General features: G+C 40.5%; 1 protein-coding gene across 2 annotated transcripts in view; it reads left to right on the top strand.

Annotated features, from left to right (window-relative positions):
* Nucleotides 1-267: 267 nt before the first annotated feature.
* Nucleotides 268-25509, top strand: part of VEPH1 (ventricular zone expressed PH domain containing 1) — a 271345-nt gene continuing 246103 nt past the window's right edge. Inside the window, exons 1-2 of one of the 2 annotated variants that reach the window (XM_040247539.1) lie at nucleotides 268-379; nucleotides 9212-9508. In XM_040247539.1, the coding sequence (XP_040103473.1) occupies nucleotides 9320-9508 (189 nt within the window). In that variant the 5' untranslated portion in view covers nucleotides 268-379; nucleotides 9212-9319. The other variant, XM_040247541.1, reaches the window with a different exon arrangement.

Raw genomic sequence — 25509 nt, 5'->3', positions numbered from 1 at the left:
ATTGTGTGTTCACTCAGGCTAGTTATTTTCCTTCTCTTATGGTATTTTTCTTTTATCATATTTGGCTTAAATACTATCTCATTCTGCTACAGTCCTTCCTCCATCCCTCCCCAAACCTTTTCACTGATGCCTGCCTGATAAAAGGCCCCACATCTGATATTGACCTAAAACTTCCTTGATTCCTTAAAGTGAGTTATTCATTAACTGAACCTAAATTACTGGTTGTTGGGCAAATCTTCTAATTCTTTCAAACTACGGATCTGCTGAGAGTCTTCTGTAAATCTACTGTAGAAATAAGTGAAACTTTGTGCCAGTTGTTAGCAGTAAGCAGAAGTCTGAGAGAGGGAGGAGAAGTTACTCATTTGCTCAATTCAGCATGGTGAGTCCAGGGGAGGGAATCAAGTGTACCTTGGGCTTGACAAGCAGCGCAGGCAAGCGCCGCTGCTCCCGACAGGACAGAGCCGGGCAGGGGTGACTGGCTGCTTCTGAGCATGGCCGTGGGGTCCCCCAGAATTGCTCTTAGGATCAAGCATTTTGCCATCTATTTCCTATGATGGCCAGAATTTCCTGTGCTAAGAGGTATGGCTGTCTTTTTTCCTGTCCTTTTGTTCAGCAAAAACAAAAGCTAATTAAAGTAGATGTCAGAAGCTGCAGTGAGGCAAAGGGTGGGCTGCGGGATTGGGGCAGAGAAACTTCCAGGGGCTGGCTGATTACGCAGATAAAGTACATTTGGGAGTTGTGTGTCTGGCCATGTATGCATACTTTTTAGTTATTATGGAAAAAAAAAAGCCACCTCTCTGTGGATTATTAAAACATGTCTCTAGGCCTCTAGAGCAGAAAACTGTGCTTCTAGACTCACCGAAGGTGCATTTTGTTTTACTCCATAAGAGTTTGGGCTTATTTCTATTTCATATTTTTATTTACCTCAAGAAACATTTTTGCAACCAGCAAAGAAACTGATCCTGCCTATGCTTTGCAAAGAAAAGTCAGTAGTATCATTACAGTCACTAGTTTGGACAGTCACCATTATTGTTTGCTGTTGCTGTAATTTTTTTTCCCTTGATAATTCAGACACCTTACAAATCATAACTAAATCTGGCCACTTTTTTCTTTTTCAGATACATACTTAAATTGCTGTAGTACTCAACAGCTGAATTCCATGATATTTATGTATGTTTTCAATTTAAAAACTAGAAAAAACATACTTAGGGCATTATTTGAATTGGTCATGCAGTTGTTTAATGTATGACATTTAAATGTAAATAGAGATACATTTAACTTTGAATTTTCTTGTAATTTGCAACTCTGGGTATGTTTTCTTGTAAAACAAACCCAGAAAATTGGAATTAAAATTTTTGGGTGAGATTTGTATCAATTCCAGAGCACATATGTCTTACAAAGTCAGAATTTATAAATGAAAATTGATATCCCATGAAACCATTATGACAGATTACAAATTCTTGGTCTAGAAAGTTCATTAGATCTTTCCCTCATTCCTGATGGAGAGAAATGTTTCTTATCTATTAATATGTGTGTTCTCATAAGTTGCAATACATGTTCACAATTAAGTAGTTTTTTGAGCTCTTGCCTAAATAGGGCATCAAACCTATTTTTCATGTATGCGTACGATAACAAGGCTGCTACACACTTAGACTGTATGAGTTCTAGCAAAAACACCAAGGGCTGAGTCCTTTAGCATCATTTAGAATAACCCAGCTGCAGAGGCTTTCAGTAGAAGTGAAGTATAGCAACATGTCGGCAGCATTGGGAGCCCAGAGACGTCCAGAGAACAATAGACATCTTGTGGGAAGGGCTGAAATGTATGCGACCCATTCCCATGGGAACGCCTGTAGTGCTTTCACACTGTGTGAAAAAGATGCTCCTTGAAAAGAATCTTTAATCCTTTCTTTCAAGGGCAAATCTGAGAACTTTATTGAAAATTTCTAGAACCCAAAGGGGTCTAAGTTAGTCGGTGGGCATTTTAAACACAAGTAAATAAAATGATAATTTTTTGATCCCCAAAGCATAATATAAATAAATATTGTTATTATAGAATTTTCTGAGATGAAAACCAGAGAACAGCCTAACCTGGAGTTGGAAGCTAGAAACTAATTTCTTCAGAATAAACTGGCTTCCTGAGATAGTTATGTTTATTGAAATCCTCCCAAAGTGGTATTCCAATAGTCAGGCCATTGTCTTCTGTTTCAGGTGTGTAATTAGTAGATTCTGCTAAATGAAATCACACTTGAACCAGAAGACTTAATAGCCCAACTATTGGGATGCCACTCCATGGAGTCAGAAAGATTGTCCACAACTGAGCAACTGAGTGTGCATGCATGCACACGTGCACACGCGCACACACACACACACACACACACACACACACACTAATGCATAATAGAGTAAACCAGCAATGTCTTATTAGCGCCCATTCAGTGTAGGTCACCTTGAAAAGTCATAAAGAACTTTTCCCTATAGTGCCCTGGAAGGAATAATACACTCCCTCCTCCCTAATAAACATGGGAGTGAGCACTGTGCTTAAGTAGAAAGTGCAGGTATTTGGATTACCTGGCCAAAAAAATGTCTGAGATACTGAAAAAATTCACTCTCACTGTTTGGCCTTGGTGGGGGTAGGGTCACAGTAAGGCTGTTTTTCCAGAGAGAAATTAATTTCTGAAGAAATCAACAAGGACATTTGTAAGACAGTGCATGAACTACCCCGATTTAAGACTATGAGAGACTACAACTAGGATATAAATAAAACACAAATGGAAAAGACCTAGGCATCTTTAATGCTGTGAATTTAATCTTCGGTAGCAGCAGAGCCATTGTTAGTATTTAAAAGGTGTGACATGGGGATGCATTAACAGGAGAATGACCTACAAGAATAATTATGTTATTAAAGATATGATTGCTGTCACTATTTGTATGGTTGCTATATGCCAGGTCTGTGTTAAATGCTTTATATAATGTCTTTAAACTCTCAACAACCCACATCACCATCCTCAGGTGTAAATAAGGAACCTGAGGCTCAGGGAGGTTGAGTAATGTGACCAGGTTTATGCTGCAGGTAATGGCATAGCTGAAGCCAGGTGTGTCCAGGTTCCCCTGACACTCCTCTCTGCTCTTCTTACTGGATTCTCACACTGTGTTCACCTCTGGACCCTAAGTTCATTTAAAACTAAAAGAAAATTGAATAAAAACTAGTTATAAGTACCATGAATACTGAATGGAGGATAAAGAAGAGGGGAGATTAAGGAAATATAATCTATTCTATTAAAAGAGAAGAGGATAGAGATACTTCATCAGTATCTATCAGCCAGAAAACCATCAATGAGAAAATATATCTATTCATGGATGTCTGGCTTCTCTATTTTTATAAACTCTTCAAGGAGACAGTCCTCAGGTATGGATGGTATAAAAATATGATTGATCACCAAGTGTTTAGGAAGATTTTTGAGGCCATTCCCCTGAAGCTTAGGATCTGGTTCAGTGACAGGCGTGTGGCCACCCTGAGTGCACACCTTTGTGGGGTAGATCTCCTGGGGAGACACCCACAGTGCCCACATCTTGGTGATCATGCAGGTCACAACTTTTTGTGTACTTTGCCAGCAGATAGATGACTTGATGGGATGAACAGACCTACTATAGGAAGCTAGGGGGAGAGAACAATATAGCTTGAAACATGTTTTTTAAATGAATCATTAACTTTTGAAACAGTAAGAAAGTGTTTCAGTACCTTTTTCTCTTCTGGAGTATCAATAGATGAAGCAGGCTAAGCATGTTCTGAGAGTTGGACTATAAAGAAAGCACCAAAGAATTGATGCTTTTGAATTGTGTTGTTGGAGAAGACTCTTGAGAGTCCCTTGGACTGCAAGATCAAACCAGTCAATCCTAAAGGAAAGCAATCCTGAATATTCGTTGGAAGGACTGATGCTGAAGCTGAAGCTCCAATACTTTGGCCACCTGATTGGAAGAACTGACTCACTGGAAAAGACCCTGATGCTGGGAAAGATAGAAGGCAGGAGAAGGGGACGACAGAGGATGAGATGGTTGGATGGCATCACTGACTGGATGGACATGAGTTTCAGAAAGCTGCGGGAGTTGGTGATGGACAGGGAAGCCTGGTGTGCTGCAGTCCATGGGGTCACAAAGAGTCTGACATTACTGAGTGACTGAACTGAACTGGAGTATTGCTGTAGTGTTTAAAGTATTAATACCAGTCTAGTACCTTCCAGCAAATAAAATGGAAAAAAAGGGAGTGAGGGTATAGTATACATCTTTGTTGAGTAAGTCTGTTCTACTTATTAGCAACTTCCTGCATTCTGAAAGTTTCAACAATGTTAATCTAGAGGCAGATGACTTCTTTAAGAGCTGTGGCTCGTTCTTGACAAACACGCAGCTTTTCAAACTCTGTATGGGACATCTCAAAGGGGAGGGAAGTGTTTATTAAACTGCAATTCTTCCCCCTTCCGGAGGTTGAGAAAGGGCCCCCAGTGGGCACACCATTCCCCTGTTTGAGTTCCTACTGAACTTATGTTCTCTGCAAAGCTTTTCTTTCCCTCCATTCTTCTCAGGCAAAGTATAGATTTCCATGAACACAGGCAGTTTTGTTTTCGCTGTTAAAAACAACTCCGCTTTACTGGAGCGGGCTGTTTCACCCCAGGAAACAGAGCCTTTCACTCAGAGGTAACTCTCCCCTGGGTGAGGCGCAGCCTGTCACCTGACCACTCCGGAGCTGCCCGTGGCATCTCGGGCTGCATTCCTAGAATTCTTCCGCCCGGCGCCACAATGAACAACTTCAGGCTCACTGAGCTGAGTGGATTCCACTCGCAGTGCCCTTGGACTCCGATGCCCACCCAGCCTCAAAATAGATCGCTGAGTACCCGCAAGCGCCCCTTTGAGGAGTAGCACGAAGGTAAAGCGCGTTTGCGGGGGACAGCTGGGATATCTGGAAATGTGTCCCCCATGGTGCAGAAACATTTCTCTTTGGGGGGTTCTGTTTTTCCATACAGAAGCCCAATTTGTCAATCAACACCCGCTCAAGAAATGTAGACCAAATAATAAGAATTCGGGTTTCAGATTAGGGTCTCTTATTGAAGATTAGGGAAAGAATTTAGGAGAGCCAAAGCTGGGGATAAAAAGGAATTTTATAAGCCAGTTTTTGTAATACAGAAAGTACCAGATTTGGAGGCTGACCTACTTGGATGTGAATCTTGGCTCTGTCACCTGGGGCATGATATTTAACCTCACCAGTCCTGTTTCCTCTTTGGTAATAGTATCTACCTGGAGGGTTGATGGGAGATCTGAGAAGAAAGTGTCCAGCAAAGAACTTGGTACAAAGGAAGTGTCCTAGTGTGTGCATATACACATGCTTCTGTGTGTGTAGAGCAAGTGCATATATCCACATACAGAGAGGTCTCAGGACTATGACATTCATAAGAGTAGGAAGTTTCTCAGAAGATGAGGTACATTTTGATTTGGCTCTAACCCTCTGGGCTGTTGCAAAGAGAGCAGTTAGAAAAGCTACACACCTGAGCTGCTGAAAGATAAATAACATGCCTTGTTGATTCTTGTCCAGAAAAGGGCAGACTGGATGCAGGCCACTCTTTAAATGAGGACGGATGGGAAGGCAGGCAGCTCAGTAATTATCATATACAGTCATGTATGCACCTGTACTCAGTCCTGAAAGGGCTTTGTCCTGGGAGATCAACTGCTTTCAATCCTGACTCTGCAACTTACTCAGCAGATCCCCCTGGACTGCTTGTTTTCATCTCTGAACATCAGTTTCTCGTCACATGGAGCTGTCCTGAGAATTCAGTGATTCATTATTTGGGAAGCTCTTAGAGTAGTGCCTGACTCATGGTAAACACCCACTGAACACCAGCTGGTGGTGTCGTTATTTTACAAAGTGCTTTTTTGTGTGTTGTCTGTTTTGATCTTCAAAAAGATAAGATTTGGTGTGCCTTGGACCCATTTTGCAGATGAGAAAAATGAGGCTTGGGAAAGGAAGAGCATGAAGCAAAGGTCCAACAACTACTGAGTAGCTGAGCTAGAACTTCAATCTGGGTCCCCAGACAAGTAGGTGACCTAGAATGCATTGGGCACACATGCATTGAAGGAAACCTCTCCTAAAAGTTTTGGCTGAACACTATTTCCGGCACATAGCCATTTCCTTATTATTTTCCCCTAGGAGATATCTCTCTCCCTCATACTTCCCCAAACTTCCTTTGAAGTCTTAGGGGACTTTTTCCTCAGTCATCCTTATAATGTAGAATGTTTGGTATAAGTCTCCTCTCTCACTCCCTCACCCTTGGGTGTGTGAATGTCTTCATGTATGGCTGTGTGTTGAACAATGGCAGACACACAATTGGAAGCATGAGTGTGGGGCTCCACACCATGTGTCACTGCAGGTGTAAAAAGAAAAGAAGGAACCTAGGAGAACCTTGTGGTTCTCCAGCACGTATTGCTGCTTCTTCCCAGAGCTTCAGCTCTGCTATGTCTGGGGCAGCTGAATCTGCTGCTGGAAGTGCCTGATATTGACCAACAAGCTGACTGGTCGAGATGAAGTCATTTTCATCCAGTGTCTTACTTTCCTGAATATTATTTCACGGAGACACTGTCATTGCACATGTGTGAGGCTGGGGGATAGGGAGAGCAGGGGCAAATCCAGGAAAACACCACCCTAATTTTCCTGTAGATACTATAATTCACCCTTTCACATTTACCAGGGTGCAAAGTACTTTGTGGGCTTCCCAGGTGGTATTAGAGGTAAAGAACCCACCCACCAATGTAGGTGATGTGAGAGACACTGGTTTGATCCCTGGGAGGAGAGCATGGCAACCCACTCCAGTACTCTTGCGTGGAGAATCCTGTGAACAGAGGAGCGTGGTGGGCTACTGTCCATAGAGACGTGACCAAAGCGACTTAGCACATCACAGCACAAAATACTTTGTAGGAGCCTCATTCTTTGCTCACCCCAGCCCCTGAAATCTTCCCACTGCTCTTGTTCTTTTCTCATCCTCGAAGCCTCTCTTCCTTGTCACATTTCTGCTCTTTGATTGTCCTAAATCCCAGGGTATATATGGGCAAGGATGCAGGGTCAGTGTAGGAGGGAAGAGGAACTCATTTTCTTGCTTTATGACTCTACCCATATCTTTATCCTTAAATGTTAACAATGCTCTCTATTCCTAACAGTTGCCTCACATGGAGCCTTACGTGTCATCATCAGTCCATGGTGGTTATAAACTGGAAGCCTAGCTCTGGAGTCTGGGTCCAAATTCCAACTCTCCAGTCTCCTAGTTCTGTATCTTGGACAAGTTATTTAATGCCTTGGGTTCCTTATTTATGGTCTTCCCTGTGGCTCAGCTGGTAAAGAATCTGCCTGCAATGCTGGAGACCTGGGTTGATCCCTGGGTTGGGAAGATTCCTTAGAGAAGGGAAGGGCTACCCACTCCAGTATTCTGGTCTGGAGAATTCCATGGACTATAAAGAGTCAGACACGACTGAGCCACTTTCATATGCAAACATACATACCTCATCTATAAAATAGGAATGACATATCCTCATAGCATTGTTATGAGGATTAAATGAGTTAGTGTTTACAAAGTATCCAGGGCCTGGCATACAGACAAACATATCTAAATATTGGGCCTCGTTTTAAAAAAGTGACACTCTATACTTTCTATGGAGAAAGGAAGAGCAACCCACTCCAGTATTCTTGCCTGGGAAATCTCATTGACAGTGAAGCCTGGTAGGCTACAATCCATGCGGTTGCAAAAGAGTCAGACACAACTTAGCAGCTAAACAACAACAATACTTTCTAAGTTTTTCTGAAGCTGGTAGATAGTGCAAAATTTGCATGTACGCAGTACTATCCTTGAAATCTCTTCAGTGGCCTATGAATTGCACCGTTTGGAATACTACTGATAGTTTCTTTGTCAAGTGCCTGATGAAGGTTTTGGCTTGCATTTAGAGATATGGAAAGTATGTATCTTCAAACTTGAAAACTGCATTCAGCACCAAGAGATGCTGTCTCAGTGATAGCTCCGGGGAAGGTCTGAGACACCCAAGGGAGCAGCAGACTCTCCTTTTCATGCTTGTTCTGGGCACCACATTCAGGTTGAAATGCTGGGCAGAACTGCCTGCTGCTTATGTTACATAAAGCACTCTCAGCTCTCACTCTCTAAACACATGATAGCATTTTTAAGTTACCTGTATGTATGAGGTGGCTCCATTCTCATGTAAACTGCAGGAGAGCCCACTGACCTGAGATCAGAACAGTACTGCCACAGATATCAGGAGTCTTGAAGAACTCTTAAACCTCCCTGGCTCTGAAATGATTGCTCAGGTCTCTGCTAGTGCAAATGATCTGTGGTTTTACGAAGCCTAGAAGGAAGCTGATGAGAATAATTAGTTATTTAATTGGTACCATTACCTTAATCTCTGTGGGCTGTTAACTGAATAGAGACTACAGTGGGACTTTATTATTTCAGCTGTGGGGAGAGAGGGAGGGTTGCCAAATCCTCAGACCCTTCTTTTCAGCCTTCATTGCAATATTCTCACCTTCAAGCTCTGTGTTCATGCTCATGTTCTGTAGAGATTTATCTCATGTCACACTCCCAGGCAGAATTCTTTATTTCACTGCCATTCGTTTAGAGAGTACATAAGAACTGGGGATTGAGATCACCTTCTGGATTGAGGTTCAGGAAGTTTCTATTGTCAATATAGCACAGAAGCCCAGCCAATAAAGGTAAGTTAGGCATCAGTTTCCACATCCAGGAAACAGGTATTGGGTCTAAAAGGTGTTTCCTGTGTTCTCTTTTCCTTTCATTGCCCTTTTCTGTTTGGTTTCCATGAGAATCTATTTGGGGAAATCTGGCAAGTATTGGGCATATTTGTTGCTGGTCCACTTGTTTCCTTGTGGCAGGAAGAGAAGGAGAAGGATATAGAAAGGAGAAAAGTAGGTTCTTAAAAAGCTGCTTTTAAAGGATCGAATTAAATTCTGGAAAAATAGAATCATCTTTGACAGGGCTTTTTGAGACAAAATAAGAAAAGAGTTCTTTTGAAGGTCATCAAGCCAAAATCTGTTGTTCCTTGCACATTCCAAATGTTTTTTTCTTTTCCTCTCTCTCTGCTGGGCACCAAGTTCACATTCTGAGCTCATGACATTCAATTAATGGCTGTTTTGTGTCATTTGTTTCTCTTGCAGAGAGTGTCAGAAAAAAACCCTCAAAGTCTGGAGAAAAATGACCTTTCAAGGTATATGAAGTCTATGGCCTGCCACGTGTTTTGGTCTCACTAACCTCTGCTGACTGAGATGCACGGCTCTGGGCCTGCAGGCAGTCCACTGATCATCAAACCTCTCAGCATGCATCAACTGTTCAGACTGGTCTTGGGACAAAAAGACCTTTCGCGAGCCGGAGACCTCTTCTCCTTAGAGGACTCTGAGATTGAAGACAGCCTGACAGAAGCTTTGGAACAAATCAAAATCATTAGCTCATCTTCAGTAAGTAAACTAGCTTGTAGACTAGATCCCTGAAACAATCTATTCTGGAGCTAAATGATTGTACATATTCTGGGGGAAAAGATCTTTGCAGAGGAAAGAGGAAGGATCACTCAGGTCGGTCTCTCTTAACTCTGCCCTGTGGTTTAGTTGGCATTTAAGAAATAACACCAGGGAAGTCTTTGACTTGAGCGGGAGGGAGCAGTCAGACTACCTTTTGTCCATCCATGGAGACCAGAACCCTGGAAATTGCAGGCCAGAGTGGAATTTTCAAAAGGAAAAAAAAAGATTGTCTAAAGGTTGTTTCTGAATCCTTGAGATGACACAGAGATGAGAAGGAGCAAATCTGAGGAAAAGCAGACCCACAAAGCTGCACAAGAGCATCAGTAAACAAAGCAGGGTGTTGGGTGGGAGCTGAATAATGAAAGAAGGCAAGATGACACCTCCTGCCATGCAGGCAACACGAGAAAGGAGAACCGTCACTCTACCGCCAGAAGTGACAGTTGCCCAGGGCTTAATAATGCTGATTCTGTTTACTTTCATATAATCTCCATTTCTTTAAACCTTCTCCTTGCTATTTTTTCTATCCTCCCCCCATTTAATTCAACTCACCCATTATTAGACCCCAGTTGTGATCAGACAAATTTAAAATCTCCATCAACCCTCCCATTCTTTCACTTCTCCTCAATGTCAAGATTATGTATCCTGAAAGCACGTCTCAAAGAGACTGGATGTAGAGTGCCCAAGGTGGCTTGATGTTGACCTTCTTGGTCGTGCTTAGAGATTGGTCCCATTTCAAAGGCCAAGACCACCTAGTATCCCATCCTCCCAGCTTAACAGCTTTTCCCAACACTTGGCACAAACATGTGCCAGGCAAAGGAAAGAGACTGGACTTGAGCCATAAAATACTGAATAGCAAATATGTACATATTTCAGAGATAACAGCTTTCTTCCATGTCATAATGAAAAGATGTTTAAAAGGCATAATAGCAACCAGTGCAGCTTCCTCCTCAAATCTGTCAGCATGTTCTCTTTTTGGCTGCCATTCACATGCCAAGTCCCCCCAGTGACCAGTGAAGTCATTGCCTAAACAGTCTTCTTTTCTCAGGTAATGTCTTTGACAGCAATTATGTGTCCAGAAAATTAATCAACTTAGTCTGACTCAAAAAAAAAACAAAGCATTTCTCTGGTACATTTCCACTTTCTGAGTAGGATGTGCATGCTATTTCCAGCAACCCCATTCCTTCACATTCCTCTGGAAATAAATTGGCTGAATATACTACTGATTTCATCTAATAGAGAATATGTATATGCGTGTGTATACAAATACCTATCTGTATCTGTATTTCCCTGAAGCCGATTTCCACTAGAGGTCACTAGTGCCAGCGATTTCTTTTGTTTCTTCATGAGTCGCTTTGTCTCACAGATGACAAATTCAGAATTTTAGGACTGGTGAGTTCTATTATGTGTCCCCACTTTTAACCATTAAAGCTGGTACCTCCTTTGTCTTCAAGAGCATTGTTCATCCTTTAAGCCCTCCACTCAGCATCCCAACCAGACCAGTACGTCTGGAGAGCTAGCTGTTCTCCTGCGATCCTCATTTACTAACTTCTGTCACACCCTGTTTCTTCCATTCTCTGTCTGTACCAGGTGGCACAGTTGGTAAAGAATCCACCTGCCAATGCGGGAGACACAGGTTTTGATCCCTGAGTTGGGAAGATCTCCTGGAGTAGGGAATGGCAACCCACTGCAGTATTCTTACCTGAAAAATCCCATGGACAGAGAAGCCTGATGGGCTATAGTCCATGTAGTTGCAAAGAGTCAGACACAAACTGAGCACACACAGATGCACACACAACTGTGGCACAGAGTAGATAAGTGGCAGAAAGAAAAAAGTCAATTTTTTAAAGAGAGTTTTGATCATGCAGATCAATCCAGTTTCTAAATGCAGGGATCATGTTGATTAGTTTTTAAGTTGCTCATTGATTCTACTTATAAATATGTCCCTGTTAGCATTCCTTCCCTCCTCCCTTCCTTTAAAAGCCAGGTCAAGTTTCATTGTTCCTGAAACAATTTCTAGTGTGTCTAGTTCTTAGTGATTGCTTCTTTCCAAAAAGACTTAATTACCCTTTTGCATTATAGTCCGTCCTTATAGAAAGTCATCTATTCATACATCCTCAAGTGCAATCTCTACATGGGGGAATCCCAGATCTATGTTTTCAGCCTTCAGACCTCTTGCCAAACTTCAAGCTCATCCTAATTGATATCCATCACCTCAAATTCAATATATCTAAATTAGAAGTCATCACCTTTCTTCCATTTATACTAGCTTTTTCCTAGATCTCCAGGTTTGAAACCTGGAGTCATTCTTGACTTCTTTCTCTCACTGTCTCCTTTCCGTGTAAGTTCTGTAGCACTGCCTGAGAAATGCCTCTTCATCTGCTCCTTCTGTTCCTTCCCACTGCTATCACCTTGGCTTAGGCTCTCAAACCAATTATTCTCCCTGCCTTTGGCCTTGCCTTTCTCTAGTTCAATCTACTAACAATTGCCAGCTTAAATTTCCCAAGCCAGATTTTGTTACATGTCTTTCCATTGTTCATGCCCTTTCCATGGTGTCTCAGGGACTGTAACATTCAATGACTAATACCAGCAATTAGAGCCTTGAACCACAGTGCCTGCTCTGTGGTTTCTTCTTGTAGCTGCATCCCATCTTTCCCTTATAACCAAGACCCACTAAATATTCCTTCTTAGACCTTTCCTAATGATCTTGCATTTCAGTAGTCAATTCCACCTTTCAGTTCAGTTCAGTCGCTCAGTTGTATCCGACTCTTTGTGCGACCCCACGGACTGCAGCACGCCAGGCCTCCCTATCCATCATCAACTCCCGGAGTTTACTCAAACTCATGTCCATTGAATCAGTGATGCCATTCAACCATCTCATCCTGTCATCCCCTTCTCCCCCCACCTTCAATCTTTCCCATAAATAGGGTATTTTCAAATGAATCAGTTCTTCGCATCAGTTCCTCTTTATAAACATAAAACTGAAAGGGACCTTCTAAACTGCCTTTTCCAACTTCCTTCCAGCACAGAAACCCCTTCTTTAGGATTCTTGACAACCAGGTGGCCTCTCCTTCTATTTTTGCAATGATGAGAACATGCTAGTTTCTGACTTTTTTTTTCCTGATCCTACATTTTCCTTCAGTAAATTGTCCCTTTCCATTGCATGAACCCTTCCTTCATGGGATCTTGAATCAAGGTTCTCTACCTTGCCCTTTGCCAGGGAAGGGGGAAAGCAGGAGTGAGGGACACCTGATCCAAGATATGCCGATCAGATTTTCTTTCCCAGTGATTCTAAGAAAGAAATTAGCAAAGGGTGAGTTATTATGATGTTGGTATTCCAAAGAGACAGTCCTCACTTTCTACCCTTCTGTGACTATAGCTGCCTCAGTCATTGCCTTTCTAAGGCTAAGTACTACAAATTCCCCTTGAAATCTTCAGCCTCCTCTTATCTTTTAATTATTTTATTTATTTTGCTTCAGTTATCCAGATTTTTTCTGCTGTTTATGATCAAAGAATCCTAACAAAGAGATAGCTTGTTCTACTGTTGGAAGGTGAAATTGTTAGTGTGTTCTTCCTTTTAGTCTAATAAAATCTCTCTCTTTATAAATATTTTCTGTCCAGTATCCTTTAGTCTGGTCTCTGCCCTTAACAATTAAGAGAATTAAACCTCTGTTGCTACAAGAAGAACTTTAAACATATGCAGGTAAGTATCAAGTCTCACCTCTGGCTTCTATCTTCCCAGTTGACTATCCTTACTGTCCTATATTTCCCCCTGACAAAGGAAGGCTCTGTAGCAGAGAAGAGTTACACCAGTCTCTGGTCTGAAAACACAATTTTGTCAGTACATGAGAAACGCTATTTAAATCATGCTGTCAGAAATATAAAATAGGTGCTGACTTAGTGATTTATAATGAAAAGTATAACTCACGTCCATCAGAATTCCTGTGCGTTGCATGCTGTTCTCGCTAAGTCTGTTTACTCAGTCTGTCTCTGTTACTGGCTAAGCTTCTTCCTCCTGTATTTTAACCTATATTTTAGCCCTACCTCCCTGAGATTGTATTTAACTCAACTGTAAAGTCACCTATGTACACGTTGTGCCTTGGGTTAGCCTTAATGGTTGTTTGTCTAATCCTCACAGGGCAACCTCTTTTCCAGATTCTTGGAGGCTGCCTCATTGTAGCTCCCAAAGATTGTCTACATTCTCAGCATTCAGGGTACCTTCCCCTGGAATCTTTTATATTTATTATTGTAATTTATCATTGCCTACTACTTGAACCAATTGTTTGAAATAGTTGCTGATACTAGTCAGATACTTTGTTTCTAAAGCTTCTTTTCAATAGTAACATGGTGCAGTTGGTCACATTTATCCTGTGATATGCCAAGAACCTCATGTTGAATCAAGACTTGAAATTAGATAACTTGAAAAAATGTTAACTATATTATGTTACATTTTAAACCATTGAAATAATATTCTTGTCTCATTTTAGAATATCTATACCTTTGAAAAAACTATGATTCTGGGAATTTCCTGGTTGTCCAGTAGTTAGGACTCTGTATTTTCACTGTCAAGTGTCCAGGTTTTATCCCTATTCAGGGAACTAGGATCCAACATGGTGAGTAATGTGGCCAAATTAAAGAAAAAAAAAAAAATTCTGTCCAGTACATTAGTTATCATCCCCAGCTTTGCATAATCTATACATTTAGCAAATAAGCCTTTAGTCCTTACCCCAAAGTCACTCACAAAAGAATCGAACATCACTGGATTCTGCTCGGCAGTCCAGGCATCAGTTACTCCAAAACAGAGCTGGAAAATATTTTATCTTTAGGCTTGCTTTGAGAAAATGACTTATTCAGAATTCTAAGTTCCCAAGTATGCCTTTACATTTTATCTTTTCATTTCAAGTCCTTTCTGGAATCAGTTCAGTTCAGTCACTCAGTCATGTCCAACTCTTTGCAACCCCATGTATCACAGCATGAAAGACCTCCCTGGCCATCACCAATTCCCAGAGTTCACCCAAAATGATGTGCATCGAACGGTGATGCCATTCAGCCATCTCATCCTCTGTCGTCCCCTTCTCCTCCCTCCCCCAATCTCTCCCAGCATCAGAGTCTTTTCCAGTGAGTCAACTCTTCGCATGAGGTGGCCAAAGTATTGGAGTTTCAGCCTCAGCATCAGTCCTTCCAATGAACACCCAGGACTGGTCTCCATTAGAATGGACTGGTTGGATCTTCTTGCAGTCCAAGGGACTCTCAAGAGTCTTCTCCAACACCACAGTTCAAAAGCATCAATTCTTCGGCGCTCAGCTTTCTTCACAGTCCAACTTTCACATCCATACATGACCACTGGAAAAACCATAGCCTTGACTAGACGGAACTTCGTTGGCAAAGTAATGTCTCTGCTTTTGAATATGCTATCTAGGTTGGTCATAACTTTCCTTCCAAGAAGTAAGCATCTTTTAATTTCACGGCTGCAGTCACCATCTTCAGTGATTTTGGAGCCCCCAAAAATAAAGTCTGACACTGTTTCCACTATTTCCCCATCTCTTTCCCATGAAGTAATGGGACCAGATGCCATGATCTTCGTTTTCTGAATGTTGAGCTTTAAGCCAACTTTTTCACTCTCTGTTTCACTTACATCAAGAGGCTTTTTGGTTCCTCCTCCCTTTCTGCCATAAGGGTGGTGTCATCTGCATATCTGAGGTTATTGATATTTCTCCCAGCAATCTTGATTCCAGCTTGTGTTTCTTCCAGTCCAGCGTTTCTCATGATGTACTCTGCATAGAAGTTAAATAAGCAGGGTGACAATATACAGCCTTGACATACTCCTTTTCCTATTTGGAACCAGTCTGTTGTTTCACGTCCAGTTCTAACTGTTGCTTCCTGACCTGCATAAAGGTTTCTCAAGAGACAGGTCAGGCGGTCTGATATTTCCATCTCTTTCAGAATTTTCCACAGTTTATTGGGATCCACACAGTCAAAGGCTGTAAAATAGTCAATAAAGCAGAAATAGATGTTTTTCTGGAACTCTCTTGCTTTTTCCATGGTCCAGTGGATGTTGGCAATTTGATCTCTGCTTCCTCTGCCTTTTCTAAAACCAACTTGAACATCTGGAAGTTCACGGTTCACGTATTGCTGAAGCCTGGCTTGGAGAATTTTGAGCATTACTTTACTAACATGTGAGATGAGTGCAATTGTGCAGTAGTTTGAGCATTCTTTTGCTTTGCCTTTCTTTGGGATTGGAATGAAAACTGACCTTTTCCAGTCCCATGGGCACTGCTGAGTTTTCCAAATTTTCTGGCATATTGAGTGCAGCACTTTCACAGCATCATCTTTCAGGATTTGAAATAGCTCTACTGGAATTCCATCACCTCCACTAGCTTTGTTCATAGTGATGCTTTCTAAGGCCCACTTGACTTCACGTTCCAGGATGTCTGATTCTAGGTGAGTGATCACACCATTGTGATTATCTGTGAAGGTCTTTTTTGTACAGTTCTGTGTATTCTTGCCACCTCTTCTTAATATCTTCTGCTTCTGTTAGGTCCACATCATTTCTGTCCCTTATCGAGCCCATCTTTGCATGAAATGTTCCCTTGGTATCTCTAATTTTCTTGAAGAGATCTCTAGTCTTTCCCATTCTGTTGTTTTCCTCTATTTCTTTGCGTTGATCGCTGAGGAAGGCTTTCTTATGTCTCCTTGCTATTCTTTGGAACTCTGCAATCAAATGGGAATATCTTTCCTTTTCCCCTTTCTTTTCACCTCTCTTCTTTTCACAGCTATCTGTAAGGCCTCCTCAGACAGCCATTTTGCTTTTTTTGCATTTCTTTTCCATGGGGATGGTCTTGATCCCTGTCTCCTGTACAATGTCACAAATCTCCATCCATAGTTCACCAGGCACTCTGTCTATCAGATCTAGTCCCTTAAATCTATTTCTCAGTTCCACTGTATATTCATAAGGGATTTGATTTACATCATACCTGAATGGTCTAGTGGTTTTCCCTACTTTCTTCAATTTAAGTCTGAATTTGGCAATAAGGAGTGCATGATCTAAGCCACAGTCAGCTCCTGGTCTTGTTTTGGCTGACTGTATAGAGCTTCTCCATCTTTGGCTGCAAAGAATATAATCAGTCTGATTTCGGTGTTGACCATCTGGTGATGTCCATGTGTAGAGTCTTCTCTTGTGTTGTTGGAAGAGGGTGTTTGCTATGACCAGTGCGTTCTCTTGGCAAAACTCTGTTAGCCTTTGCCTTGCTTCATTCCGCATTCCAAGGCCAAATTTGCCTGTTACTCCAGGTGTTTCTTGACTTCCTACTTTTGCATTCCAGTCCCCTATAATGAAAAGGACATTTTTTGGGGTGTTAGTTCTAAAAGGTCTTGTAGGTCTTCATAAAACCATTCATCTTTGGCTTCTTCAGTGTTACTGGTTGGGGCATAAGCTTGGATCACAGTGATATTGAATGGTTTGCCTTGGAAACGAACAGAGATCATTCTGTCGTTTTTGAGATTGCATCCAAATACTGCATTTCAGACTCTTTTGTTGACCATGATGGCTACTCCATTTCTTCTGAGGGATTCCTGCCCACAGTAATAGACATAATGGTCATCTGAGTTAAATTCACCCATTCCAGTCCATTTTAGTTCGCTGATTCCTAGAATGTTGACGTTCACTCTTGCCATCTCCTATTTGACCACTTCCAACTTGCCTTGACTCATGGACCTAACATTCCAGGTTCCTCTGCAATGTTGCTCTTTACAGCACTGGACCTTGCTTCTATCACCAGTCACATCCACAGCTGGGTATTGTTTTTGCTTTGGCTCCATCCCTTCATTCTTCCTGGAGTTATTTCTTCACTGATCTCCAGTAGCATATTGGGCACCTACTGACCTGGGGAGTTCCTCTTTCAGTATCCTATCATTCTGCCTTTTCATACTGTTCATGGGGTTCTCAAGGCAAGAATAGTAAAGTGGTTTGCCATTCCCTTCTCCAGTGGACCACATTCTGTCAGACCTCTCCACCATGTCTTAGGTGGCCCCACACAGCGTGGCTTAGTTTCATTGAGTTAGACAAGGCTGTGGTCCATGTGATCAGACTGGCTAGTTTTCTGTGATTATGGTTTCAGTGTATCTGCCCTCTGATGCCCTCTTGCAACACCTACCATCTTACTTGGGTTTCTCTTACCTTGGACGTGGGGTATCTCTTCACAGCTGCTCCAGCAAAGTGCACCCGCTGCTTCTTATCTTGGATGAGGTCACCCCTCCTGACCTTGAATGTGGAGTAGCTCCTCTCGGCCCTCCTGCACCTGCACAGCCACCACTTCTGGAATACCCTTACCTAATAATTCACTTCTTCTACTACTAGGCTCTCCTTCCAGATTTCACAGGTCAGACTGTCTCCCTGTCCATTTAGCCTCACTCACACTCTCAACACCACCTTTCCTTTGATGCTCACTCATACCTAATCGATCGACCCACCTTCCAATTCTCTTCAATATTTTTAACAATAAAAAATGTTAAGTACACAAAAATCACCCAGTTTAAGAAATTAAACAAAATTGTTGCCACCTGCATGTTTCTCTCTTCCCCTTCAATACTTCTCCCTTTCCTCTCTTAAAGTAACCAATATCCTGTTGTAGTATTTATCCATACATGTTTTTATTTCTTTGCTACATATGCATGGCTCAAAAATGACTTACAGCATTGTAGTTCATGTTTTTAAACTTTATATAAATGGTGTAATAAGGCTCAATATTATGTCCTTGGGGTTTATCTATGTCAGTATGTGTAGTCCCAATTCGTTTGTTTTCAGTGCAATAGACTGTTCCATCACATGACCACGCCACAGTCTACGTACCCAGGCTTCTTTTGATGGATATTCACTATTCCAACAGTGCCACACTGGACATTCTTATAATTAACAATTTTGGCAGCTGTGCTTAAAAGCTATTGTACACAATCAGTAGTGAAACAACTAAATTTAGGGTTTCATATACTTTCAATTTTCTGATAAACCACCAAACTGCTCTCCAATATGGTTTCACCAATTTACACTCTGATCAGCCATGTTAAGAGTCTCAGTGGCTTTATTTCCTGATTAATACTTGTTTTTATCAGATTTTAAAAATTTCTGTCTGTTTGAGTGAAGCAGTGTCTGACTGATATTTAAACCTGCAGTACTTTCATTATTGATGAGTCTGACCACTTTTTCATGTATTTATTTGCTATTTGCATTTAAATTTCCTTTTCGGTAAAGTACTTCCTTAAGGTTTGGACTTTTTTTTTTTTTTTCATTTTTCTCTTGAGGTTTAAGAAGAATCTGTTCTTATTAATTTAAAGGGGGTTTTTCTGTATATCTTTCTATGAATCTTTGTCACTTTGTGCATTTGCACACCTCTTAATCAAGTATAGCTTGCCTTTTACTGTAACGTCTTGATATACAATAGGACAAGTACCCTCAAAGTCTTTCTTTAAAACTTCTTTGATTCATTTCTGTCCTTTAATAATTTTGCATAAGCTTCTCAAGTTTCGTGAATAATTCTGTCAGTATCTTGATTGGAATTTTATTATATCTATAGATTAATTTGAAGTAAATTAACAACTTTATGGTACTATTTTTTTTATTTGTAGATACTGTGTATCTGTCCATTTATTTAGATCTTCTTCAATATCTTTAAATAAGGTTTTATGATTTTTTACTCAAGGATCTTGAGTCTTATATATCTTTTTAAAAATTTATAAATATTTTATATTTTTAGCTGAAGTTATAAATGGTACCCTTTTAATAATTATATTTTCCAACTATTTTTGAGAGATTATAGCATCAATGACACTGTATAGTGATATTATGTCCAATAAACTCCCTCAACTCTCACTGCCTGTAATTTTTTCCATTTGTTCAACAAATATTTATTAGGCACCTACTATGTACTAGAGACTTCTATGCTGGGGACATAGGAGTAAACAAAACAGACAAAAATAAACCTGCCATCATAATATATTTAATTGGGTGAGACAGAAATAAAATAAATAAGGAAAATATATAGTATATAAGGAGAGGATAAGAAAATAAGCAGAAAATAAAACAAAGAATGGGAACATAAGATTAGAGTTTTGAAAACTATTAAGTCGGGCAGACAAGACAGGCCATACTAAGAAGCTAACATTGAAGCAAAACTTGAAGTAGATGAAAGAGCATCACCTGTGGATACCTTCAGGAAATCATTCTGGGTAAAGGAACCATCAACTCAAAGGTCCTTAAGTTGAGGGCAGCCTAGAGTTTTTGAGGAACAGAAAAGTGGTCAGTGTGCTATTAGCAGAGGGAGCAAAGTGGGACAATCATAGATGAGGTCAGAAGGGAAAGGCAGCTGGATCACTTAGGACCTTAGGCGGAGAGCTGGAGAATTCTGACACCAGGGGAGTAATACAACCTACCTTCACTTTTCCTGTTTTGAGAAGAGTCTGCTAAAAAGGCAAAAATGGAACAGGGAGGCCAATTAACATGCTTCACAATAGTCTGGATGTAAGAAACAACAGAGACTCTTGGAGTAATAGAGGTGATAAGAAAGTGTTCTGATTCTGGATATGTTTTGAAAATGGAGCAAACAAGATTCACTGATATGGTTATCACATGTTAAAAGAAAGAGAGAGAAAGAGAGAAGTGGGGAGGGTTCGAAGATTTGGGGCCTGAAAAAATACAATGACACAGTTGTTGTTAAGCAAAATAGAGAGGACTGGGAAGAACAGATTTTGGGGAGGGGCAGAAAGAATCAAGGGTTCTTCAGATACATAAAGTCTGAGCTGTCAGACATCCGAGTGGTAATAAAGTGTGGACAGCTGGAGGTATGCATCTGGAGGTGAGGAGAGAAGTCTGGGCTGCACATTTTAATTTTGGAATTCATCAGCCTTGAGACTAGATAGGATCACCAAGGGAATCAGTGTAGACAGAAAAGAAGCAAGTCCAAAGACTGAGCCTGGTGCTCAAACGTCAAGAAGATGATGAAGCAGGACAAATAAAGTTGACTGGGAGAAAGGCTCAGAGAAGGAGGAAGGAAGTCAGAAGAGCTTGATGTCCTGAGAGCCAAGTGGAGACACTATCAAGAACAGGGTGATGCCAAACCCTGCCAATAGGTCTCGTGAGGTGGGGACTGAAAGCTGACCGTTATTCCAGCACATGATGGTCACTGCGACTTGATAAACGTATTGCTGTTGGATAGAGAGAGGTGAAAGCTGGGTTGGAGTTAAAGACAGAATGGGAGGAGATTTGGAGAAAGTGAACTGTGGACACTGCATTTTCCTCCTGAAAGGAGTAGGGAAATGGAGTGGTAATTAAGAAGAAGAGGGAGTCCAAGAAAGGATTTTTTAAAGAAGAGAGAAACACATTCTTTGGACCTTTTTATATATACAATCCTTATCTTAAAATAATGATGGCTTTATTTCTTCCTTTTCAATTCTTATGTCTTTTATTTGATTTCTCTGTCTCATCCTGACTAGCTCTCGAGAACAATGCTGAATAGAATGAGGATAGTGGATATGCTTTTTTCCTTCTTTAAAAGGAGCTTTCTAAAATTTCAGTGTAAGTATGATGTTTGCTCCAGGCTTTTGGTTAACGCCTTTTGTCAGATTAAAAAGGTTTCCTTTTATTCCTGTTTTTCTAAGAATTGTTAAAGTTTATTAACTGCTTCTTCTGCTCTTTTAAGATAATCCTATTTTCCCTTTTAATTTCTTAATGTGGTAAACTGCAGTAATAGATTTTTAAATATAATACCATTGTTGCACTCCTAGGATAAACTCCTAGGAGTTTTGTCCCTGGTGGCTCAGATAGTAAAGAATCTGCCTGCACTGCAGGAGACCTGGGTTCAATTCCTAGGTGGGGATGATTCCCTGGAGAACAGAATGGCAACCCACTCCAGTATTCATGCCTGGGAAATCCCATGGACAGAGGAGCCTGGCGGATTCTTACAGTCCATGGGTTCACAAAGTTAGATGGTTTTTCCAGTGGTCATGTATGGATGCGAGAATTGGACTGTAAAGAAAGCTGAGTGCCGAAGAATTGATGCTTTTGAACTGTGGTGTTGGAGAAGACTCTTGAGAGTCCCTTGGACTGCAAGGAGATCCAACCAGTCCATTCTGAAGGAGATCAGCCCTGGATGTTCTTTGGAAGGAATGATACTAAAGCTGAAACTCCAGTACTTTGGCCACCTCATGCGACGAGTGGACTCATTGGAAAAGACTCTGATGCTGGGAGGGATTGGGGGCAGGAGGAAAAGGGGACGACAGAGGATGAGGTGGCTGGATGGCATCACCGACTCGATGGATGTGAGTTTGAGTGAACTCCGGGAGCTGGTGATGGACAGGGAAGCCTGGCATGCTGTGATTCATGGGGTCACAAAGAGTCAGACACGACTGAGCGACTGAACTGAACTGAACTGAACTGAGGGACTAACACTTTTTTGGAACAGTAAGGTTGGCCTATAATTACCCTCTCTTCTACTAAATATACCTGGCTTTGATATCAAGGTATAAATACTAGTCTCATAAAATGAGTTGGGAAATGTCTCACATTTCTATGATTTATAACAATTTTCTCAGATGGTGATGATCTATTTCTTGATCCCATCAGTTCAGTTCAGTCACTCAGTCATGTCCAACACTTTCCAGCCCCATAGACTCCAGCATGCCAGGCTTCCCTGTCCATCACCAATTCCCGGAGCTTGCTCAAACTCATGTCCATCAAGTTGGTGATGCCATTAACCATCTCATCCTCTGTCATCCCCTTCTCCTCCTGCCTTCGATCTTTTCCAAGATCAGGGTCTTTTCCAGTGAGTCAGTTTTTCGGATAAGGTGGCCAAATTATTGGAGATTCAGCTTCAGTATCAGTCCTTCCAATGAGTATTCAGGACTGATTTCCTTTAGAAAGTGATAAAATCCTCTGGGCACCATGAAGTTTTTTGTTTTGGTTGGTTTTGGGGTTTTTTTTTTGGTGGATTTTTAAGGTACTTATTCAATTTCTTTGAAGAAAATTAAAGAATTTTTGCTTCAGTCACTTTTGGTAAAATATAATTTCTAGAAAATTGTACATCTTCTCTGAGTTTTCAAATTTATTGGCATAAAACTGTTTGTGTTATTCTTATTTTTTGTATTTGACTGCATCTGTATTTAAATGCTCTTTTTCACTATTGTCTTTCATCAAAATTTTCAGAGTTTTTTTTTTAATAGCTTTTAGTTTATTAATCATCTGTAGGATCTTTTTTCTGACTAAATTCTTTTTTAGTGCTTATGATTTTCCTTTTTGTTCTTTCTTGGATTGTATTCTGCTTTTTTCTCCCAACTTCTTCAGGATCTTTTTGTGTTTTTTTTTTTTTTTTTTACTGTCTTATTTTTTAATATAAGCATTTAAGTCCACAAATTTCTTCATCCTACAAGTTTTTGAGACATAATATTTTTTTATGAATTCTAAATTTTTATTTTGATTGTGATTTCCTCTTTGTCACATAAATTAGAAGTCTGTGCTTTAATTCCTCAGAGAATATTTGTAATCTTCTGTTGAGTTAAAATCTAACCACACTGTAGTCAAAGAATGTGAACTGCATGATACCAATTGTTTGGAAATGGTTGACTTGCTTTGTAGCATAGTTTATGGCTTATTTGGGTACATAATAATAGCTAATGCTTAAGTAGCACTTGCTTTGTTCCAGGAACCCTTCTAATAGCTTGTTGTTGTTTTAGTAGTTGCTCAGTCGTGTCTGACTCTGTAGCCTGCCAGGCTCCCCTGTCCATGGAATTTCCCAGGCAAGAATACTGGAATGGGTTGTCATTTCCTCCTCCAGGGCATCTTCCTGAGCCAGAGTCTCCTGTGTCTCCTGCATTGCAGGCGGCTTCTTTACCCACTGAGCCATGGGGGAAGCCCAAAAGTGTGAAAGTGCTAGTCTGAAAGAAATTGCAGACATGAATTCATGTCATGCATAAGATTTTCTTTAAGGCATGATATAATTCAAAACCAAATGGCAAGTTTTTCTCTTTCTTCATAATGGTAGGTCTTATAATTGACACTATTTTTACATTTGATAAATTACAATGAATTTGTCTAAAGTTATGCAATAGCTCTATTTTCCTATTATCACAAGGAACTTGGAACATTTTCATGTCCATCTTACATATTCTTAAGCAGCACTTTTATGCTACCTTGTTTAATGCCCTCAAAAATATTCTTTAAAATTACTGATTTTTTTAAATTCAGCCAAAGCTTATTTTGAGTACCTAATGTTCTTTGGTGGCATCACGGACTCGATGAACGTGAGTCTGGGAGCTGGTGATGGACAGGGAGGCCTGGCGTGCTGCAAGTCATGGGGTCACAGAGAGTCGGACACGACTGACCGACTGAACTGAACTGAATTGAATGTTCTTTGGAAGGGATGATGCTAAAGCTGAAACTCCAGTACTTTGGCCACATAATGAAAAGAGTTGACTCATTGGAAAAGACTGATGCTGGGAGGGATTGGGGGCAGGAGGAGAAGGGGACAACAGAGGATGAGATGGCTGGATGGCATCACTGACTCGATGGACGTGAGTCTGAGTGAACTCCGGGAGTTGGTGATGGACAGGGAGGCCTGGCGTGCTGCGATTCATGGGGTCGCAAAGAGTCGGACACGACTGAGCGACTGAACGACTGAACTGAACTGAACTGAATGTTTCCTTGTTTCTTTTCTCACCATTCCTTTTTAAAAAATTATTTTCTTCTTTTTGACTTCTGAATCTAAATTCCTACTTTCTGAAGTATACATTTTGAAGTCCCCTCAGTGAAGGTCTGTTCTCAATGCTTTTCTGTTTTCTAGACTTTTTGTCTTCATTTTGCCTTTAATTTTGAATAATTTTCTGGATATACATTTCTAGATGGGCAGCCTTTTATTCCTTGGTGATCTCTACTATTGCTGTTGGGAAATATGCTGTCAATTTGATTGTCATTCCTTTATGCATAGCCTACTTTTTTCTATTTTAATATTTTCCTTGTGTCATAGGTTTTTACTATTATGTGTCTAAATGTGGTTGTATTTGTATATTTCTACTTAATCATTTTGTGACTTTGAGTTTTATGTCTTTTATCAAATTTTGAAAGTTCTTAAATATTATATCAAATATTATCTTTTCCATTTAATCTCTCCTTCTGGAAATCCCATTTAATTACCTATTTATGCATCCCACAAATATATTTTGAGTACCTATTATCTTCCAGCAATATTTTAGATGTTGGGAATATAATGGCAAATAAAGCAGACAACAAACATTGCCCACATGTCCTTTATACACTATTCTATCCTCCATCTCTCTCTTTCTTTTTAATTGTGATATAGTTGACATGTGGTGGTGGTAGTGGTTTAGTCGCTAAGTTGTATTTGACTCTTGTGATCCCATGGACTGTAGTCCGCCAGGCTCCTCTCTCCATGGGATTTCCAGGCAAGAATGCTGGAGTGGGTTGCCATTAACATTATGTTATTTTCAGGTGTAGAACATAATGATTTGATATTTGTATATATTTCAAAATGGTCACCACAAAAGGTCTACATCCATCACCATGAAAGTTACAAATTTTTTCCCTTATGATGATAGTTAATAGTATTATATTGCATATTTGAAAGTTGCTAAGAGAGTGGATCTTAAAGTTTCTCATCACAGGGAAAAAAATGTTTTGTAATTCTATGTCTCTTGATCTTTTGTATTTTCCATTTCTACAGAATATACATTGTTTGTTTGGTTTGTTTCCTTGGTTCTAAATTCCAATCCATTCAATCTTTTTGAGTTGGAATTTAGCTTACATCCAAATTTCATTTGGTTTCCATTCTAAGTTTCGTTTGGTTCTTTTTGGTGTCTTTCAAGTCCTTTTTAAAGTGACTTGGTCTTCTCCCATAAAAATAATTTTTCTTTATACATTGAATCATTCTGAACATATAATTGCA

This window comes from Oryx dammah, unplaced genomic scaffold, assembly GCF_014754425.2.
Source record: "Oryx dammah isolate SB20612 unplaced genomic scaffold, SCBI_Odam_1.1 HiC_scaffold_2, whole genome shotgun sequence".
Lineage (NCBI taxonomy): Eukaryota > Metazoa > Chordata > Mammalia > Artiodactyla > Bovidae > Oryx > Oryx dammah.
Note: the sequence above shows the minus strand (reverse complement) of the source record. Positions and strands in the feature narration are given on the sequence as shown.